Source organism: Alexandromys fortis, unplaced genomic scaffold (genome assembly GCF_014885135.2).
Source record: "Alexandromys fortis isolate MF-2015 unplaced genomic scaffold, M_Fortis_MF-2015_v1.1 scaffold_51, whole genome shotgun sequence".
NCBI lineage: Eukaryota > Metazoa > Chordata > Mammalia > Rodentia > Cricetidae > Alexandromys > Alexandromys fortis.
Genome location: NW_026067925.1, coordinates 2,636,890 through 2,655,274, shown reverse-complemented (window position 1 = coordinate 2,655,274; position 18,385 = coordinate 2,636,890). Strand labels below are relative to the sequence as shown.

The 18,385-nt window shown below is 38.0% G+C and overlaps 1 protein-coding gene across 1 annotated transcript in view; it reads right to left on the bottom strand.

The window, feature by feature from the left end:
* Nucleotides 1-260: 260 nt before the first annotated feature.
* Spta1 (spectrin alpha, erythrocytic 1) overlaps nucleotides 261-18,385 on the bottom strand; it is a 77,019-nt gene continuing 58,894 nt past the window's right edge. Inside the window, exons 41-53 of the mRNA XM_050142801.1 lie at nucleotides 16,181-16,279; nucleotides 14,765-14,927; nucleotides 14,222-14,298; nucleotides 11,148-11,357; nucleotides 8,702-8,998; nucleotides 8,129-8,241; nucleotides 7,055-7,072; nucleotides 6,267-6,318; nucleotides 5,092-5,279; nucleotides 3,291-3,344; nucleotides 2,667-2,813; nucleotides 1,812-1,956; nucleotides 261-756 (exon numbers count right to left, since the gene is read on the bottom strand). Of these exons, the coding sequence (XP_049998758.1) occupies nucleotides 631-756; nucleotides 1,812-1,956; nucleotides 2,667-2,813; nucleotides 3,291-3,344; nucleotides 5,092-5,279; nucleotides 6,267-6,318; nucleotides 7,055-7,072; nucleotides 8,129-8,241; nucleotides 8,702-8,998; nucleotides 11,148-11,357; nucleotides 14,222-14,298; nucleotides 14,765-14,927; nucleotides 16,181-16,279 (1,689 nt within the window). The 3' untranslated portion in view covers nucleotides 261-630. The remainder of the gene's footprint in view (nucleotides 757-1,811; nucleotides 1,957-2,666; nucleotides 2,814-3,290; nucleotides 3,345-5,091; nucleotides 5,280-6,266; nucleotides 6,319-7,054; nucleotides 7,073-8,128; nucleotides 8,242-8,701; nucleotides 8,999-11,147; nucleotides 11,358-14,221; nucleotides 14,299-14,764; nucleotides 14,928-16,180; nucleotides 16,280-18,385) is intronic.

The window sequence follows — 18,385 nt, the reverse complement described above, 5'->3', positions numbered from 1 at the left end:
TGTGTCTTTCTCAGAGCAGAAACACCCACTCTAAGGGTAAAATGTGAAAACAGGAAGGGAAGTTTTGTGTTATCTTTATGTGGTTCTGCTTCACAGAAAAAGATAAAATGATACACATTTTTATTTTCAAACTGTAAGAATTTACACATACTCCAAAGCTCCAAACTTTAAATCACCTTGAATTTTATTTGCTACTTTATTATCATCTTTTTTCATAGTATAATTAACTATTTGTATTTAGTAATAATATGTTCCTCAAATGCAGAAGCACAATTGTAATTAAATTTCCCTTTTAAAAAGAAATACTTCTGTAATCAGAATGCAGAAAAATCCTAAAGGTGTGCAGAACACACACACACACACACACACACACACACACACTAAAACCTTATCACCCTAGTTAGAGGCTAGGTACATTCAAATAATCATATAGGTAGGTGTCTGTCCTCTCTCTGCAACATCCTCTTCAATTTGACAAAATTTTAGATTTTTTAATAAATGTAAAACACACATACACACAAAACACACACGCACACAGAGCATCATCTTCTTTCCTTCCATACTTGTCTGCTTCTTCTCCCTCAACATTCCCTGCCCCACTATGATTTATGATGCATAAAAATATCTCTATCAGTTGCCAAAAAATGAATTGGTGAAGCCGACATAGTCGTAGCCAGCAGGTTGACTTCGACCCCGTGGGTCCATATATTGCTGCATATGTATGGTGCAGAATGACACTTGTTCTGGTGTGAGAGCCTGGAAAGAGAAAGACAGTTACAGAAATCCAACACTAGTTCTCTGTGTGGGCTCCCGACCAATCCTAAACACAGGAGATGGAGAGTCTTCAGGAGAAGCAGCCTTGTTCCTATCACTCCCCTCTCTCATAAATTTATTACCTCCAATGAATAAAAATGATTCATATTTCTACCCGAGTCTTTTTCATATCTCCTTCTTTAATCGTTTTTGATAAAAATGAATATATGCTGCATTGTGTTTCATTATGGTCTTTCAAACACAATTTAATATTGTTGATCTCATCCCCCATTCTTTTCCTCCACCTTCCTGCCTGTCCAGTGCCCTTCTATTCTCAGATGTCCTCTGTTCATTTTACATGTTGCATGTGCTCTGTCAGGCCCCAATTCTGCCTCAAACCCTCTTTTCCCCTCTGTGGTTCTCTTTTTAGTCTCTTGGTCTATCCCTATTCATACCCACCTATAAACATTCTTACAGACAACATCATCTAGGGCTCCAGGGTGAGACAGACTATTACTCAGACTAGCCTTTCTGACTCCTGATTGCCACACTTAACACAATAATGTTTAAATTCATTAATTTTCTTGCAAGCTTTGGATTTTTTCTTATGACCCATATGACCCAATAAATTTTACGCACACACACATACACACACACACACTCTACTATATCTATATCTGAAAATGGATAATAGAAAAAGGTAAGTACATAAATACATATATATCATATTTTCTCATTATCTATTCAATAATCCATGGGCATCAGAAACTTAAACCTTTCTATTATCTAAGTTAGGCTTATTAGGTAGAAATGATAATAAATTGTTGAAAAATTGAGTTGCAGGATTTGAACTGACTATAATAGTCAGTAGAAAACTTTAGAGGTTTTTGATCTGGAGTAAGGTAAAAGATTTAACTGACACAAGTGATACTTTGTTAAAGAGAAGGTCTGAGGCAATATAGTGGGTATGTGGGTGGGAGTTTATAGAGGAAATAGCCAAGGCTAAGGTGATTCAAACCAAGGTTACAGGGTTAGCACAGAAGAGGCAGAGATCTCACCTGTTTCATGTCCTCTTTGGTAATATAGGCCTTGCCCTCTGCCAGGGCTTGGAATCCACTTTCTATGTCATCACTGGTCTTGATGTTTTCTGACTCCTTGTCAATCAGGAATGATGTATAGTCCTCCAGAGAGACATAGCCTTTTCTATAGGAGAAAGAGAGCAGGAGCTGAGTCTTCTGAAGGCAAGCCATGTGTATTCCTTCCATCCTGTGCAGTATCTCAGGGCCAGAGGGAAGTCAGAGCCTCTGTAGTTCTCTTTCAAGCAGTCTCCCTGACACATGGGTTCTTGTCTCCACTTTGACCTCTTATTACCTTCTACAAAATCTCTGAGACCCCAGAAGTGTCTACATGGCTTATCAGCCATGGTTTTTGTTTCATCTCCTATCAGTGCCCAGATAATAATCCCCTTTCCACTTCCATCTTTAGAATCAGAAAGAATTAGCTTCTTACTGCAACCTGGTTCTGTTACATCTACCATTGGCACCCAATACTCCACCATAAACTGTGGGCTTCGAATTACTAATTTCTCCTTACAGAAAAGAGAGGATACTTATTTCTAGACCCTTTCTCAGAAACAGCTGGAATTTACAGAATAAACATAATCACCAGTTGAGAAAACAGTAGAGCTTGGGACTAAGTTGAGGCCAGCACCATTTACTTTTGAGCTATCCCAATAAGTAAGTAAGTAAGTAAATAAACAAACAAACAAACAAACAAAGCAAGCAAGCAAGCAAGCTTTCCAGTTGTCTTATTTGCTTATTTTCAAGTAAGTTAATTTAGTGTTCCATAGACCATTTCACTCTTTGTTCATCTCCAGTCAAATCCCAACCCAACCCTTAATCTCTTCTTCTTACCTCCCTGGATCCACAGCATTCAGGAATTTCTCAAACTTGGGCTCCGGTTCACCTTCCTCTACCATAGGCAGGTAGTAATTGAGTCCTCTCAAGCAGGACCTGAACTCTTTATGAGTCAAACGCCCTGTCAAATTCTCATCAAAGTGTCTAAAGAACAAAAACATTTTTTTTCAAGCTCAAAAAAGATCCACAATAGAACAAAAAAGATCAAGTCCTGTTATATTGACTAGATCTTTAATGCATGCCATAAGATTGCTGGAACAGAGAGCAGAGAATCTATCTGTTTCTCTGAGTGTTTTGTTAAACCCAGTAAAGGAAGTACTAACATAAACCATTGAATAGTCATCTCTCAAGTTTTACCCCTACAAACAGCTCAAATTCACAGAGAAAACGTATTCACTAGTTGAATAATGTTTTAAAGACATGTTTTACTTTCAAAATCCAGGATCTCACAGATTATTAAAATCAGATATTAAAAACTAATACTGATGCTAATTAACATACCTAGACTAGATCTTCACTGAAGATACCATCAAGACACATAGAGGGCGAAGTTATTATTTGCAAACTTACTCTGAACTTTCTAGAATACAAAAGATCAACCAACTATGAATTTATACTCACTTATATGTGGTGCTAAATTCTTTCAGTGTCTCTTCACTCACACCTATGGTGTCCCTAGAAGGAAAAATATAAGTTAACTCTGGAAATGAACCAGGAAATGCCAAAGGACTGCCATATGAAAGGTAGAGGGATTGTAATGAACAATGTAGCATTTGAGTGATCTAGTTCAGGGGTTGCCAAGCTATGCTCCAGGAGCCAAGTTCAGCCTCCTCTTGTTTATAAACAATCTATGTTTCTAGAACTACTTTAATTATATATAGTTCCCCCTGGGAAGGAGAAATAGACAATATCTACTGACAAAATTAGGAGCATGAGGGTGGGGGATAGGGGAGTGCAGAAAGGGAGGAGGAGGAAAGAAAAGGAAGGGGAGGAGAACTTGAACGACTGGGATATTTGAGATGGGGGAAGGACAGAAATTGAGAAAAAGGAAAGACATAGTTTGATTGAGGGAGCCATTATGGGGCTAGCAAGAAATCTGGCACTAGATAAATTCCCAGGAATCCACAAGAATGATCCCAGTTAAGACCTTAAGCAATAGTGGAGAAGGTGCCCAAACTAGCCTTGCCCTGTAGTAAGATTGATGACTATCTTAAATGTCACCATAGAACCTTCATCCGACAACTGATGGAGAAAGGGACAGAGACCTGCATAGGAGCACTGGGCTGAGCTTCCGAAGTACAATCGAGGAATGGGAGGACTAAGAATAAGAGCAAAGAGGTCAAGACCATGATGGAGCTAATGGGAGCTCATCAGCTCCTGTCAGACAGGGAAGGAACTAGCACAGGACCAAGCTAGACCTTCTGAATGTAGGTGACAGTTGTATAACTGGGCCAGACTGTGGGGCCACTGGAAGTGGCATTAGAATTTGTCCCTGCTGCTTGTACTGGCTTTTTGGAACCCATTCTCTTTGGATGTATGCCTTACTCAGTCTGGATATAGTGGGAAGGGCCTTGGTCCTTCCTTGGAGCAACATGCACTCTGAGGAATGAATGGGGTGGGGTTGGGGGAGGAAGTTTGAGGGGATGAGAAGAGGAGAGTGGGAATTGGGATTGGTATGTAAAATGAAAAATGATAGTTTTTCTTTTTAAAAAAGAATGTTTTTAGCATTTCTTTATAGTTGAACACAGTCAAAACAAAAATACTTCATAAAGCATGAAAAACGGGTGAAATTCAAATTTCAATATCTACAAATAAAGTTTTATTGGAATACAGCCATGCTAATTCAGTTATGAATTTTCTTTGGCTGCTTTTCAGTACATTAGCAAAATTGAAAAGCTTCAACAGAAACTTAATAGTTCGAAAAGACTTAATTATTTATAATGAGGTAATTTACAGAAAATGACTGTCAATTTCTAATGTACAAAAAAAATCCAAAAACTATTCAGACATAAACCTGTGATGATAGGTTTAATTTATCTAGGAAAGATTAATTTCTTCCCTTGTGTCCATTAGTTCACAATTTGAAACTTCCATCCCAGATATTATATCTTCAGCATAATTTTATAAAAGGGAATGATTTTTGAAAGATCATAAGATGTAAAAGGAACCCTGAAAACTGGATGGAGGACATGAACGTCTAGAAAGATGATGTGTACACACACAGGGAGGGGTACATCTCTTATTTCATAGTAGACCCTGGTACAAAGACAATTGGCCCAGTTGTGGAACAGAAAAGAGAAAATATTGTGATGGTAGGTAAGCCTAGCATCTCGGAAGTGTCCTAAGCCCAGCCTAGTTAAGCTGCAGCATCTAAAACCACCTGCCCCATGCCTTGCCCTGGGTTCAAACCATCATTAATTACTTGGCCTGGATCTGTTGCTCCAGATTGTGTTGCATTCGCATCCCCAGCTGGTGCAGCTGATCCCATTGCTGGGCCAGTCCAATGGTGCTGTATTTGATGTCAAGGATCAAGGCCTCTTCCATGTTGTCCCCGAGATTTTCAATCGTAGTCAGATGTTTCTTCATTGCCTGGATCTCTTTTTGCTTCCTCTGGGAAAAAGACAAAGAAGGGAGGCAGTCAATCATGCCAGCAGTTACAACCTAAAAGGTAGGGAAAAGGGACTGAATTTCCCAAATTTGTTCATCTTCAAAGGTCTTCTTATTCTCTATGAAGCATGAGCAACTCAGGAGAACTGCTTCACGTCCACAATCATCCCTTTGTTAAACAGTAGGGAATCAATAAGAGATGATGTCTGTCATCCTGGAACTCAGACACCACCAGGTCTAGTCATTATACTATGAATTCTCTCCATCACTCACTGGGGCTGAGCTCTCTGGTTCATCTAATACTCTCAGTGTATCCACTTCCTAGACTCCCTCATCGTCAGCAAGGATGGCTTGATGTTACCATCTAAGCACATTATGTAAAAAAATTCTACATTTTTCCAAAGCATTCTAACAAAGGTGAAATGTTCAACAAGGAGTGAATGGAAAAAGTGACTCTCAGGGATGGGTGAAAACTTCAATGATATAAAGCGGATCAACTCTACCTGACATCTTATTTTTCTCTCATTAGGAAAAAGTTATATTTAACTATTTTTTATGTTGGAAAGAGGCAATAAAGCATACAAGACTGAGAAATCACTGCTTCCCTCAGTTGGAAGGAAACAATTTACATTTAGTTATATCATCTGGCTACATCAAATAATAGAAATGTATTGATGTGCCAGGTTATGGGCTAGAAACATGTACATTTGCTCGTTTAGTTAAGTACATCTGCAATATTTTATGTATATATTAGCTTGGTTTTATTGTGGCAGAAATCGACACTGCCAAAGATTGAATTAAACTGAGGCCTGTATCAATAATGTGCTGGCCTATAGTTAAAATGCATATGGGCATGAGTAGGACTCCAAGCTTGGTTTTAACCTTAGGTAACCTCTACCTAAAATATCACTGGGTTGCTTCTATGTGGTTTTCCCTGTGCTTTTTAAAATTCAAGCCATGTCTTCTGCTAGCTAACAAAACATTACTCACTTTATTTGCCTCGAGCTGGGATTCCAGAGTTCCTGTTTCCTTGAGCAATGATCTAATTAAGAATCAAAAGAAAACATTATTTGTTATAACAGAAATCCATAATTCACAGAGCCATTAGCTCAAAGCCTCTGCAGTTCATTGCTTCTGTTTCTTTAAAATTACACAGGCTCCATAAAATAAAGTTTCACGGAGCTTGATTTTAATAAACAAGCCTTCTATCTGTCTATCTTTCTAGATAGTTGAAAAGGAACGTAAAGCCAGCCCTAGTTTTCTGGGTTTACAAGAAGGTGTCACATTCTTAGTTCTACTCTCAAATGTACTTATCCCTTGGTATCTTTGGGGGGGGGCTCTATGGTGATCAACATAATGGATGTTGCAGTTACAAAATGGAAATGTGGCAGGCAGTATGTATATATAATCTTTATAGCTTATAACACCTGCTGCAATTTAAATAGTTGTTACGTACTTTAAAGAGAAAGATGACAAAAAATAATGTTTATATTTTCAGTAGAGAGAGTTTTTCTGAGCATTTTCAGTCCATAGTTGGTTGAACATATAGACACAGTTCTCCATGGATATGAAGGTTTTACACGTAAGACGTGTGAGAGAGGTACCACCTACTATGGGTGCAGGACTAGGAGAAAATATGAATTTTTATTCTGCCCCCCCATCTTTAATTAGGAACTGCCAGATTATGATGAGATATGATACTTCAGCCCCAAAGTTTCCCTAACTAATTATTGTAGGACAACATAATAAAATAAACACAATTACAGAAAAATACTGACCCATCCAGAAAGTAAGCCCTGGACATGATGGACCGGAGGATGAATCATGAGAAGAAAGAAGGAAAACATACATTAGCACACATAATAATTCTATTTCTTCATGTTGATGAAACATTTTAGGTCTGTTTTGGTCACATAATAGGAACCCATCCATCTATATGCTACTCTGGTACTCTGGGAAACTCAGAGACTTTGTAAAGGTCTCCCTTTTGGGACAAAGCAATCAGTATGCTAAATCTCTAGCACACATTACAGGGTAATGTGGAAACCAAAACCAGAAGCAAAGGGGGGATGCTTTGATTCATACAGCCTCAGCCAGATGTATGTTTTTAGATAAAATGCAGTTTTTTCTTCTTTTGTGTAGAAGCATTAATTATGGATCATCCATCCAAAATACTATACCTCAAAATATCACATTCCTGACCTACTTAATGGGTACAGTCTTCATACTTTGGCCATTTGTTCTAGCATAGTATACTTTTTTATGTATCCCCTTTTCCGGGTCATTTACTCAGAAGATGTGATACACATCATCTTTACATACATCTTGCACATAATAAATGAAATTAGGCTATATTATACTACTCCGTTTTCATTATGGCTTTAGTTGGCAGGCAACATAATGGCTTGGTATTAGGTGTTCACTGTAGGTTCTGTTTTTGGTCTTGTCAATAATTACATCGGTGACCTTGAGTAAGACAATTTTTCTACTTGAACTTTCCACACTTTTAAACAGAGGAAATAAGATACACTCTGCACTTTTCAAGGTTGGTCTGACAGTTAAGTACGTAATGGCTCTTGAAGTACTTTATAAAGTACAATGTGGCATACAGTCACAGGACTATTGTGTTGAAGTATAAGCATACACAATAGGAGGGGAGGTATGAGTATCAAGAAGAAAATAAAAAGGGTGGGCGAGAATAATGGACAAAATATGGGATTATGAAAAGCAGATAAACAGAATCAAAATATGGCCATAGGGACAGAGGTCATACTACTTCCTTCTGCTACATACATTATCCCTGTTGAAAACAGTATATGTGGGGGTCTTGGTTTGAAGAAAGCACAGCAGACCTGGTCTCCTGGATCCACTTAAGGAAGTCACTGGCTCTCTGCTCAAACTCCTGGCACATTTCAAAGTTCTGGATCTGCCTAGCCTCTTCTTTCTTTAACTCCTGTTCCCGCTCCTACAAGCAACGAAGAGCAGAGCTGATTCACATGGAAGGAATAATTTTTATTATAAAAGAATCACTTTGTAGGTATGGGAACACATCTCTATTCCAAAGTGAACCTGTCTTCCACAGGTGCACATCGATGTGCCCTATCTATCTATCTATCTATCTATCTATCTATCTATCTATCTATCTATCTATCTATCTATCTATCTATCTATCTTATTCTTTGCTTACTTCAGTCATTTTTCATTTTTCCACAAACTCCAAGACAACAAACCATAAGATATATTTATTGTGACAGATATATATATATATTTCAGTTTTCCTTAGATAGTTTTGGTTCTTGACTTCTGCCACAGTGTAATTAATGACAACATTCCCCTCTTTTCCCTAAGACCTCCTCCAACTTCCATATGGGTTCACTGGTCATGTTTCCTATAGCAGAAGAAGCCTGGGTATTCCCCCAAGATACCTTGATGATGTCAGGCAGGTGCTTCCAGATCCTGTCCAGAACCTCCACTGTTAACCAGGTATAAGGACTGCTTGGTTGATTTAAGGCTTTAATCTGCTGGTCTAGCTTCACTAAATGGTTGAAGTCTTCTTGAGCCCCAGCTAGAGAGGCCAAAAAGGCCTCATGTTCCTTTTGCAACTGCCGAATCTCATTCAGGGAGACACAGTGCACAGGCTCTGACAAGTCCTCTTCAGCATTCTCACACCAGTTGTTGAAGGCTGAAGCCTTGTGTGCAAATTCCATGAATAGCTCCTCAGCCTGCAGAAAAAAGACACCCTCATTGCTTCTGATAGTGTCCCTCAAGAGAAGAGACTATTGAGGATAAAAATAGTGTCTTCAAATACTTGCAGGCAGCAATCTGAACTTGTGAGACTGAAATTAGCAGGGATGCGGTGATAAGGTGAGATGAATATAAGTTAGAGGAACTGCCCGGGTTTAGCCTTTTCTCATTGTGAAATTCTCTAATCTTCCTACCATCTACAGATGAAGAGAGTGGCTGGCTCACAATGTTCTTTTACCTTCGTGACTCTGTGGGAAGCAATGGGAGTTTCAATCACCTTATTTCTTGTTTGAAAGTCTTTATCACAGTTCTACCTGGCAGGGGATACACTTAGAAACAAGTGATAAATGAGAATCAAAGAGAATGACTGACACAAACCAAACAACTCTGTTCTATCCTTTACCCACTCCCTCTCCTTCCCCTTCAACTTTTGTAGATGGCTTATCAATACAGTTCTTTGACAGCACCAAGTCACTTTCCAACCTTCCTTTCCAAACCTTGTGATCTCATATGATGCCTTTAAATTTCAAAAGTCATGGAATAAACCCCTCTTCTACACATTGACCTATGCCCCATGCATGACCTCCATGCTCCTACACTGTTGCCCAGAGCTACCCACATGCTCAAAGGATACTAAATTTATATGACTAGGAGACAGAAAAATCATAGACAGCTCCAAACAAGAAGTGATAAGGAATAATTCCAGATTAAAAGTTCACTATGGGTTTTTAACTCAAGTGATTGAATTGTCTGCATGACTTGTCTGAGCAACTATGAAAATAAATTTTCTTCTTCCAATTTAAACTAGTTAGAAGAAAAATTTTGTAGTTAGAGAAGGTGATTATCCTACACTAATTTTAGTAATTCATATGTTAAAATAAACACAAAGAAAATGAATAAGATTTATAGACCATTTCATGTTTTATTAGGAGTATTATATAGATTGATTGAATATTTGTAATAAAGACTTAAAACATGTTTTGTTATTCAAAATTAAGGAAAACTGAGTAAGATATTCAAGTAACTTTCTTTGTTGAATGTATATATGCACAGAAAGATGCCAATATAATTGTTTTATATTTTCACTTAAGATTTATTTCTGCTGTGTCTCTATCCTTTAATAGAGTAGGGATTAACTAAAGGTTGAGACTTTGTGAGTTTCTCTAACTTCCTGCATTAAATTATTGTCAAGTACAGTTGCTTCTCTCATCTAGAAATAGTAACATCACTGACTGACTGTTCTGAATCACTTTTTCTGTGGTGCTGAAGACCAAAACCAAGGCCTTGTGTATACTAGGCTAGTGTCCTACCACTGAATTATGCACTGTGATTCACTCCCAATCTTTAAATTCTTTGACAGAATCTTGCTATACAATCCAATCTGGCCTAGAACTCTTGATCCTTTTGCTTCTGCCTGAGTAAGAAATCTGGAATTTTTGGCATGCACTACCACATCAAGATCGGCATTTTTTATTGTTGATATGCCTTATGATTGTCATTTAATATGCCTCAGAGGTTACCATTGGAAAGAACACTTTGTAGACTCTTAGATCTACCAGACCACTATATTCCTAGATCCATTATCTCATCTGATAGGAGGAACTCAGAAAAGCAGAAGGGGATGAAAACATCTTCCTGTCTCTTAAAAGGGCAGAACAAGGTAACACACTCTAGGACGCCCTCCTAGTCAAGGAGATACCCTGAGAACATGTTTTACAGTTACCTTTCCAGTGACCCTTTTATCTAGGTTAGAGAAACATACAGAACTTGCTTTGGTGATAGCTTTAGTTTTGTGTATAAAGGCTTTCCACACTCTGGTTCTATCCACCTCTCCCACTGTATGTGGCTGGCTTCCAGCCTAAGTCAACTATAAAATCTCTTAACCCATTGAAAACCAAACAAAAAGACCTTCTATTCATTCTAAGAAAATTAATTCCTTTTTGCTCAATAATAATGTTTTGTTGATCATTTTCTTTGTCCTGAAATGTCTATAGTTTTTCCAAATTAGGTTTCTAGTCATTGTGTCTGAATTCTCTGGCTAATAACCAAATAATTGAGACCCTATCATACTTCATTGCACTTTCTTTACACCTTACTCTGTTTTTGTTCCATTCCCCTTTTTCTCACCTTCTGTAAAGGCAGCTGCTTCTCTAGTAGTTTCTGCCTGTGAACTTTAGAGGCTTCCAGCAGTTGCTCCCAGCGCTTCAGCAAGGCTTCGTGTCGCTCTTCAATGGCTTTGCTTTGGCTGTGCTCAGCAGCCACAAGCTGGTCCTTCAGATCGGTGATTTCAGAAAGTCGTTCTTGCTGGAAGCTCTGAAGACTGGCATCCAGCGTGTCCTTAGAAGATAAAAACAGAAGCAATGAACAGGCTCAGTGATGCATCCAAAGGATCACTCACATCTGTGTCCTAACAGACTTTTATCATGGTTAATGGCAATTGTTAACTTGATAGGGTATGTTTAAAAAAATATGGTTAGAAAGTGGTCTGAGGACAAAAATTGTAATTTTGAGAATAAATATCTGAATTTGGAATTATGGTTAAGTACTAGTATGTGTGTGTGTGTGCGTGTATGCACACACATGTGTATATATACATATATATGATTATATAGTAGGAATAAAATTGTTAAGGGGATGGAAGATGATGAGATATTTTAAATATTTACAATTAAAATGAGATTCTTCTTATAACACACATATATTCTAAGAATTTCTTACATTGTCACACTCTACTCTTAGAGGCAGTACACTGTTAGGGGCCTTGGATACATAAACTCAAAAAAGCTCTGTATGTACTGGTTACAGAAATTAAATTTTTGCAGAAATGTTAATATCAAAGTCACAAAATTCAGGACTGCTAAGTGAGTTTTAACAGAGTGACTTGCATCAGAACACTTCTATTGTCCTCATCCTTCTCCTCCTCCTCCTCTTCTGGTCTTTTTTTTTTTATACAAGTTCTCACAAGGTAGCACTTATTGTCTGGAGTGTGTCACTGTGAATATCAGGCTGGCCTTAAATTAATAGACATGTGCCGCTGTGAAACAATGGTCTTGTACCCTGTGAGTTGTATTGTTTTACTAAAATGGCAATTGGCCAGTAGCCAGGCAGGAAGTATAGGCAGGACAACCAGGCAGGAAACAGAGGTGGGACAAAGAGAACAGGAGAATTCTGGGAAGAGAAAAGAGTCAGTCTGCAATTGAGACACAGAGGAAGCATGATGAGGATGCCACACTGACAAAAAGTACCAAGCCATACGGCTAACACAGAAAAGAATTATAAGTTAATGTAAGATATAAGAGTTAATAAGAAGCTTGAGCTAATAGGCCAACCAGTTTATAATTAATGTAAGCCTCTGTGTGTTTCTTTGGGATTGAATGGCTGCAGGACTGAGTGGGACAGAAATCTCTGTCAACAATGTGCCCTCATCTGCCTCCCTCTGCCTATTTCTGTCTATGTCTCTCAAGTGCTGGGATTAAGGCCTAGCACCTTAGACTAATTCCCCCTTTGAGAATAATTAAAAATTTAATTTTATTATTTATGTGTGTGGTATTTTATCTGCATGGATGCCTGCGGAGACCTGAAGAAGACATTAGGTCTTTTTGAACTGGAATTTCAAATAGTTGTTACCACCATATGGGTGCTGGCAATTAAACTCAGGTCATCTGGAAGGGTAGTCAGTACTGTTAACTGCTGAGCCATCTCTCCAGCCCTTCTGAGAACAATTTCAAAACTATCAAAACATTTATTGTTTGAGTAGATTCAGAATGCAACTGAAGTAGTTACAAATGGAGGGCCTATGATGCCTGAAAGGAAGAGTATTGCAGCAATGTAAATATTCACTCCACTTTTCCCTTCCGTGAATAAGCTGAGCAGGGTGAGACACATTCAGAGGACAGCACCTCTGAGCCTTTGGCAATCACATGCCATTAAAAGGACAGAAATAGACATTCTGGGGAATTGGGGCATCCAGTTTGGCAGAAGCTATAGAAAGAGAACTGCAAGATTGTAGAGTCATTATTCCTCTGCATTTTAATTTCAAGGCACTTTAGATGCCAAAACTGAGCAGCTGGTGTCCTAGGAGTCAAGCAGAAATTATATGAAAAACCTCAGATGCTAGGCATGATTTCTTGTGATGCCCGAGAGCTGACTTCACGATCTACCAAGCAGATGCTCTACTTAAAGTGCTTAGGAAAAGGAGCAAATGAGGTGTGGAAATCCTTACTCAGAGGGTATATTTTGTATCCTTTTAATTCATGACCAAAAAGTAGAGAGTTTGGTGGAGCAGGTGTTAAGCATCAAATGAAATTTGTGAATTAATTCCCTTGAATGTAATCAGATTTACCTTTCCAACAAAGCAATAAATCAGGAAGTAGCATGGTATTCAAAAATATATTATTTATTAAAGACACCATGTGAAAGGCTTCATCCTCTATGCAATAATGATGCTGTGGGTTCTTTAAGAGATAGTACTGAACAAGAGGTCCTTAGACCACTTGAACCAATGTTCACTGGAGAGATTTGCATTGCTCCAGTATCTTTCCTCCTTCCTTTATGACCTCATCCTTCCTCCCATGATCTTCCCATTTGCCAAGAAACCTTGTTGTTTCTTGTACTGTTTGAACTAACAGCATTATACTATGAACGAAATACTCTTTTTAAAACAAGCTATATGTGCACTTATTGGAAGCTTGAACTCTTGTTTTCTGTCTGTGTGGGAGTGTTTATATGTGTGTGTGCCTGTGTCCATGCTGAGGCTATAGGTTGGCATTAGGTGTTTTCCTCGTTTCTCTACATTGTCTTTTCTGAGAGAAGATTCTCTTGTTGAATGCAGAAGCATACATTTCCTAGATCTTTCTGTCTGCCTCCCAGTGCTGTTGCTGGGTCTGATCTCAGGTCCTCATGTTTGTGAAGCAAGTACTTTACCCAATGAGACATCACCTCAGCCCTAATCGAACATTTAATTATGGAAACAAAATGGCCTAATTACAGAAATTAGTAGGATACACAAATGGAGAAAATCAAAAAAGTCAAAAGTTGCTTCTTGACAAAATTCAAGATGACAAACACCTCGAGTAAGGCCTCGAGGGGATGGAGATAGATAGATAGATAGATAGATAGATAGATAGATAGAGCACATTATATGCAAATTGAATTTTAAATTTGGCCTCCCTGGCCCCATTGACATGGCATCTTTCTCTCACATGCTTTGCCAGGAGTGTGAGGAAGGCAGTGAGGTCTGCACCGTTGGTCTTGGTCTTCAGAACTGCTTCCTTCTCACCTAGAAAACAAGGAGTCAGGAGGGACTATTAGATGATTATTTGTAGTAGTCAGTGACTCTGGAATACACACGCAGTGGGAAGAATGGCTTCTGTCCTTAGGATAAAACCGAGACTGCTAAGTGCAGAAGAAACACTGAATCATGGAATGAAGAAAAAGATGAATTACTAACAGATCAACATATACTGCCATTTCTTTCCTAGGAGATTTTGTGGAGGATTTTCCTTCCTGAATCATACATGAATTTACCAGTCCCTAACAATTGTGTTCTCTGGGTTTATAACACTTAATTCTCTAACATCACTGTGTATGTGTGCATGTGTGCACATGCACACATGTTTGCAACTGTGTCCAAAACGACTAAAAATGAGTAGTTTATCTCATTTCCAGAGATAAAGAAAAAATCCAGAGACCATTCTTCAAATAGTATTCTTTGAACCAAGGATGGTAGCCCCAGCATCTCATACCTATCCATGATTCCACCACATCTGCCTTCCAGTTAAACTGCTGGAAGGCATGGTCATCGTCCAGTTGTGACTTCCAAGCAGCTAATGCCTTGGCCAGAGAAGTTGTGTTTTCATTCAAAATTTGGATCTTGGTAGAAACCTTATCCTTGTTTTGAGTTTCTTCCTGTGATACCAAGGTTGAAAGAAGGAGTTAGGCAGACATGCTGAGGGGCTAGAAACATGATTCTTTGGTACCAGTAAAAAGCTCTCAATTCCTTTTCCAAAATACCCAATTACTATACTCTAGGTCTATTGCAATTATTCCATCCCTGGTATGTATTCAAGAATGATATTTCCATTCTAGCATTTGCACAATAGTGGCATATTTGTTTACTCAAGTGTGATTTTATTTATGAAGCTTCTGGAAGACACAGAGTAATCTCCATTTAAGGGATCAATGAGACCATGTAAGGATAATACAAGCAAAAAAAGACTTGAAATTATTAGGAGGTTCTCATGTTGTCTTCTCAAGAAGTCTAGCAGACAATGAATTTAAGGCTCTTGGGATACTCTACGGATGTATGGGCTAGTTTTATGTCAACTCAACACAAGCTAGAGTCACTTGGGAAGAGGTAAATCGAATTGAGTAAATGTCACACCCAGATTGCCCTGTGGGTAAGTATGTGGGTGGCATTTTACTGATTGCTGATTGCTGATAGGTGTGAGAGGGACAAGGTAATTGTGGGTAGAAAACAGGCTAAGAAAGCCAAGAGGGGCAAGCTAGTAAGCAGTATTCCTTCATGGCCTCTATTTCAGTTTCTGCCTCCAACTTCCTGCCCTGCTTGAGTTACTGCCTGGAATTCCCTCAGTGATGGGCTGTTAACTAGAAGTATACAATGAAATAAACTCTTTACTCCTCAAGCTCCTTTGATCCTGGTATTTAACACTGCAATGGAAATCCTAACTAATATAATAGTCAAAACTAGTTTTAAGATTCACAGAGATTGGAAAAGATTCAACAATGTATTTTTATGGAAATCTGAAAAGGGAACATATAAGGACTTAAAAAATTAGTTTTCATAAAATACCAATTGAGTGGGCAACAGGCTGATGGAGAAAACAACTGAATTCTGCTTTGAGGAGGTTAATAAAAGTCTGTGTTATAGGCTGAGCATGGTTGAGCACTTCGTCAAGTCCAGCATTTAGGAAGCATTGGCAGAGACAGAAACAGAGCCAGGCAGAGCTCTGTGGGTTTAAGGCCACCCTGGTCTACACAGCATGTTCAAAGCCATCCATGAGCTACACAGTTACATGTAATTTCAAAAGAATCTCTATATAATTCTATTTTTTATTTCTATAGGTAATTTTATCACTGTTCTTGTTTCTGTATTTGGACCAAGCGCTTTCAGAAAAGGTCGCAAACCCCTCAGAACTCACCTTACTAATAATATCCTCTCCTTGTGCACACACATTTTGTACCCGGGTCTTATGCACAGCAAAGTCATTCTCCACAGCTTCATGCTTCTTTAGCAAACTCTGCATGAACAAATCGGCAAAGACAATAATGTTCAAGAATGGCCAACCTCCATTCACATGCAAGTCCACAGTATGTTATTCGACGGAGCTGGCCCAGTCCAATTAATGAACTTGTTGCGGGTGCACTTCCTCGGCAATAGTTCTCCTCTTAAAAACTCTTCCCTGTCAAACAGGGTAATCTCACTGGAAGGAGTGACTGGTATCCAGGGAAACTGTTTCTCATGTCCCACATGGTTCTAAGAATTGTTCTCTTTTTATTTTGGAATCAAATGATTGGGGTGAAAAATGAGGATTTCTCTACATTTAGATTCACACAGTTCTCCATCTTTGAAAAATATTAAATATTTTGGCGGTGGTGGCACACGCCTTTAATCCCAGCACTCGGGAGGCAGAGGCAGGTGGATCTCTGTGAGTTCGAGGCCAGCCTGGTCTACAAGAGCTAGTGCCAGGACAGGCTCCAAAGCCACAGAGAAACCCTGTCTCAAAAAAACTAAAAAAAAAAAAAGAACATCTTAAACTAAGAACTCTTCCTAAAGGCAGGAGTTAAAGAGAACAGAGTTCTCTCAGAAATTACAGAAAGAAAAGTGAGGATGAAGCCTGAATAGTGCTTCTATCTTCTTATGAAATTTCCTCAAAAATATTTATGCTGGCCCTCATCACCTCCATTTACAACTTCTACCACTTGTCATATAGGCAACTTATTAATACTTATTTTTCCTATATAGCATAGTAATGCAAGCTAATTAAACAAAAATAATGTCTGTACTTTTTCTAATTCCTAACTTCAAAATAAATTTCACCATATGAAGTGCTTATGCATCAGAATAGATGCTTATTCCTTTTCAAATAATATAGGTTACATTGTGATTTTTATATCATTTAAGAAAAAAATGTAATGCAGATTTGAAAGTTAACTCATATTGTAAAACTGAATGCTTTTTTAACTTTGAATTGTGTGTGTATACCATAAATATTGCTTGAAATAAAGACTCTTTAAAGTTTTCATTTCTATTTCCAAATGACATGTAAGAAACTAAAATATAAATAAAATAAAGAAAAATAAAACTGATGTCACAAAAGAGAAAGGATCTCCAAAAATAACTGCCAACAATTAGATGAAAATAAAACACACACCATTGAGTAGATAGATGATTCCTGGGAATGTAAACATACTTGGAGTAAGGCATTAAGAAATACAAAGTCTGGACAGCAGTCAGAAATCAGAAAATGCATAGCAAATCCTGGGACGAGAGGTCATCATTGGCTAATTCAACCAAACAGTAAAATAAATAATGCAAACCATTCCTAAACTGTTGAAATTTTAAGAAAAGAGGACATTTCCCACTATCTTTTATGAGGAAGGCCTTATAGCTATCAGAGTCAGATGAAGACACCACAATAAAAGAAAGTTATGGGCTAAGGTTCTTGAAGAACCGAGAGGCTTCTGCTGTGCTGACATTTTTTGATTTCTGAATACTGACCAGACTTTGTATTTCTTAATGACTTACTCCCGGTAGGTTTACATCTCCAGTAATCCATCCACCTATGAGATGTTGCGCACACTCTTGATTAATTGAGAGGCAGACTTTTCAAAAGAATGCCTGGAAATTGAATATACTGGGGAATCAAAAGGCTTTTACAGGAGGACAAATGGAATTCACTCCTCAGATGTCAACGTGTCTCAGGTAACAGATAAACAAATGGATACATCACATTTAGAAAGGAAATGAAAAATCACATCAGATCTCAATCAGTGCCAAAAACCCTCACTTGACAAAATTCCACAATTTTTCCACTGTAAAAATTTTTGACAAAATAGAAACAGTGTATTACCTCAGCACAATAAATTCCACATATTAAAGTGTACACAGCTAATATTGTACCAAAGAGTTTATAAAAATCAAAACAAATTTTCCCTTTAAGATCAGGAACAAGATAAGAATATTCACTTGTGGTACTTTTATCCAACACAATTCTGGAAGTAATAGCCAATACAATTTGGAAAAAGAAATAAGATGATATAAATAAGAAGAGAATAATGAAAATAGTTTGTTTGAAAAATCAGAAGCTGTAACATGTTAAAAACTCTATACTTAGTAGAAACTG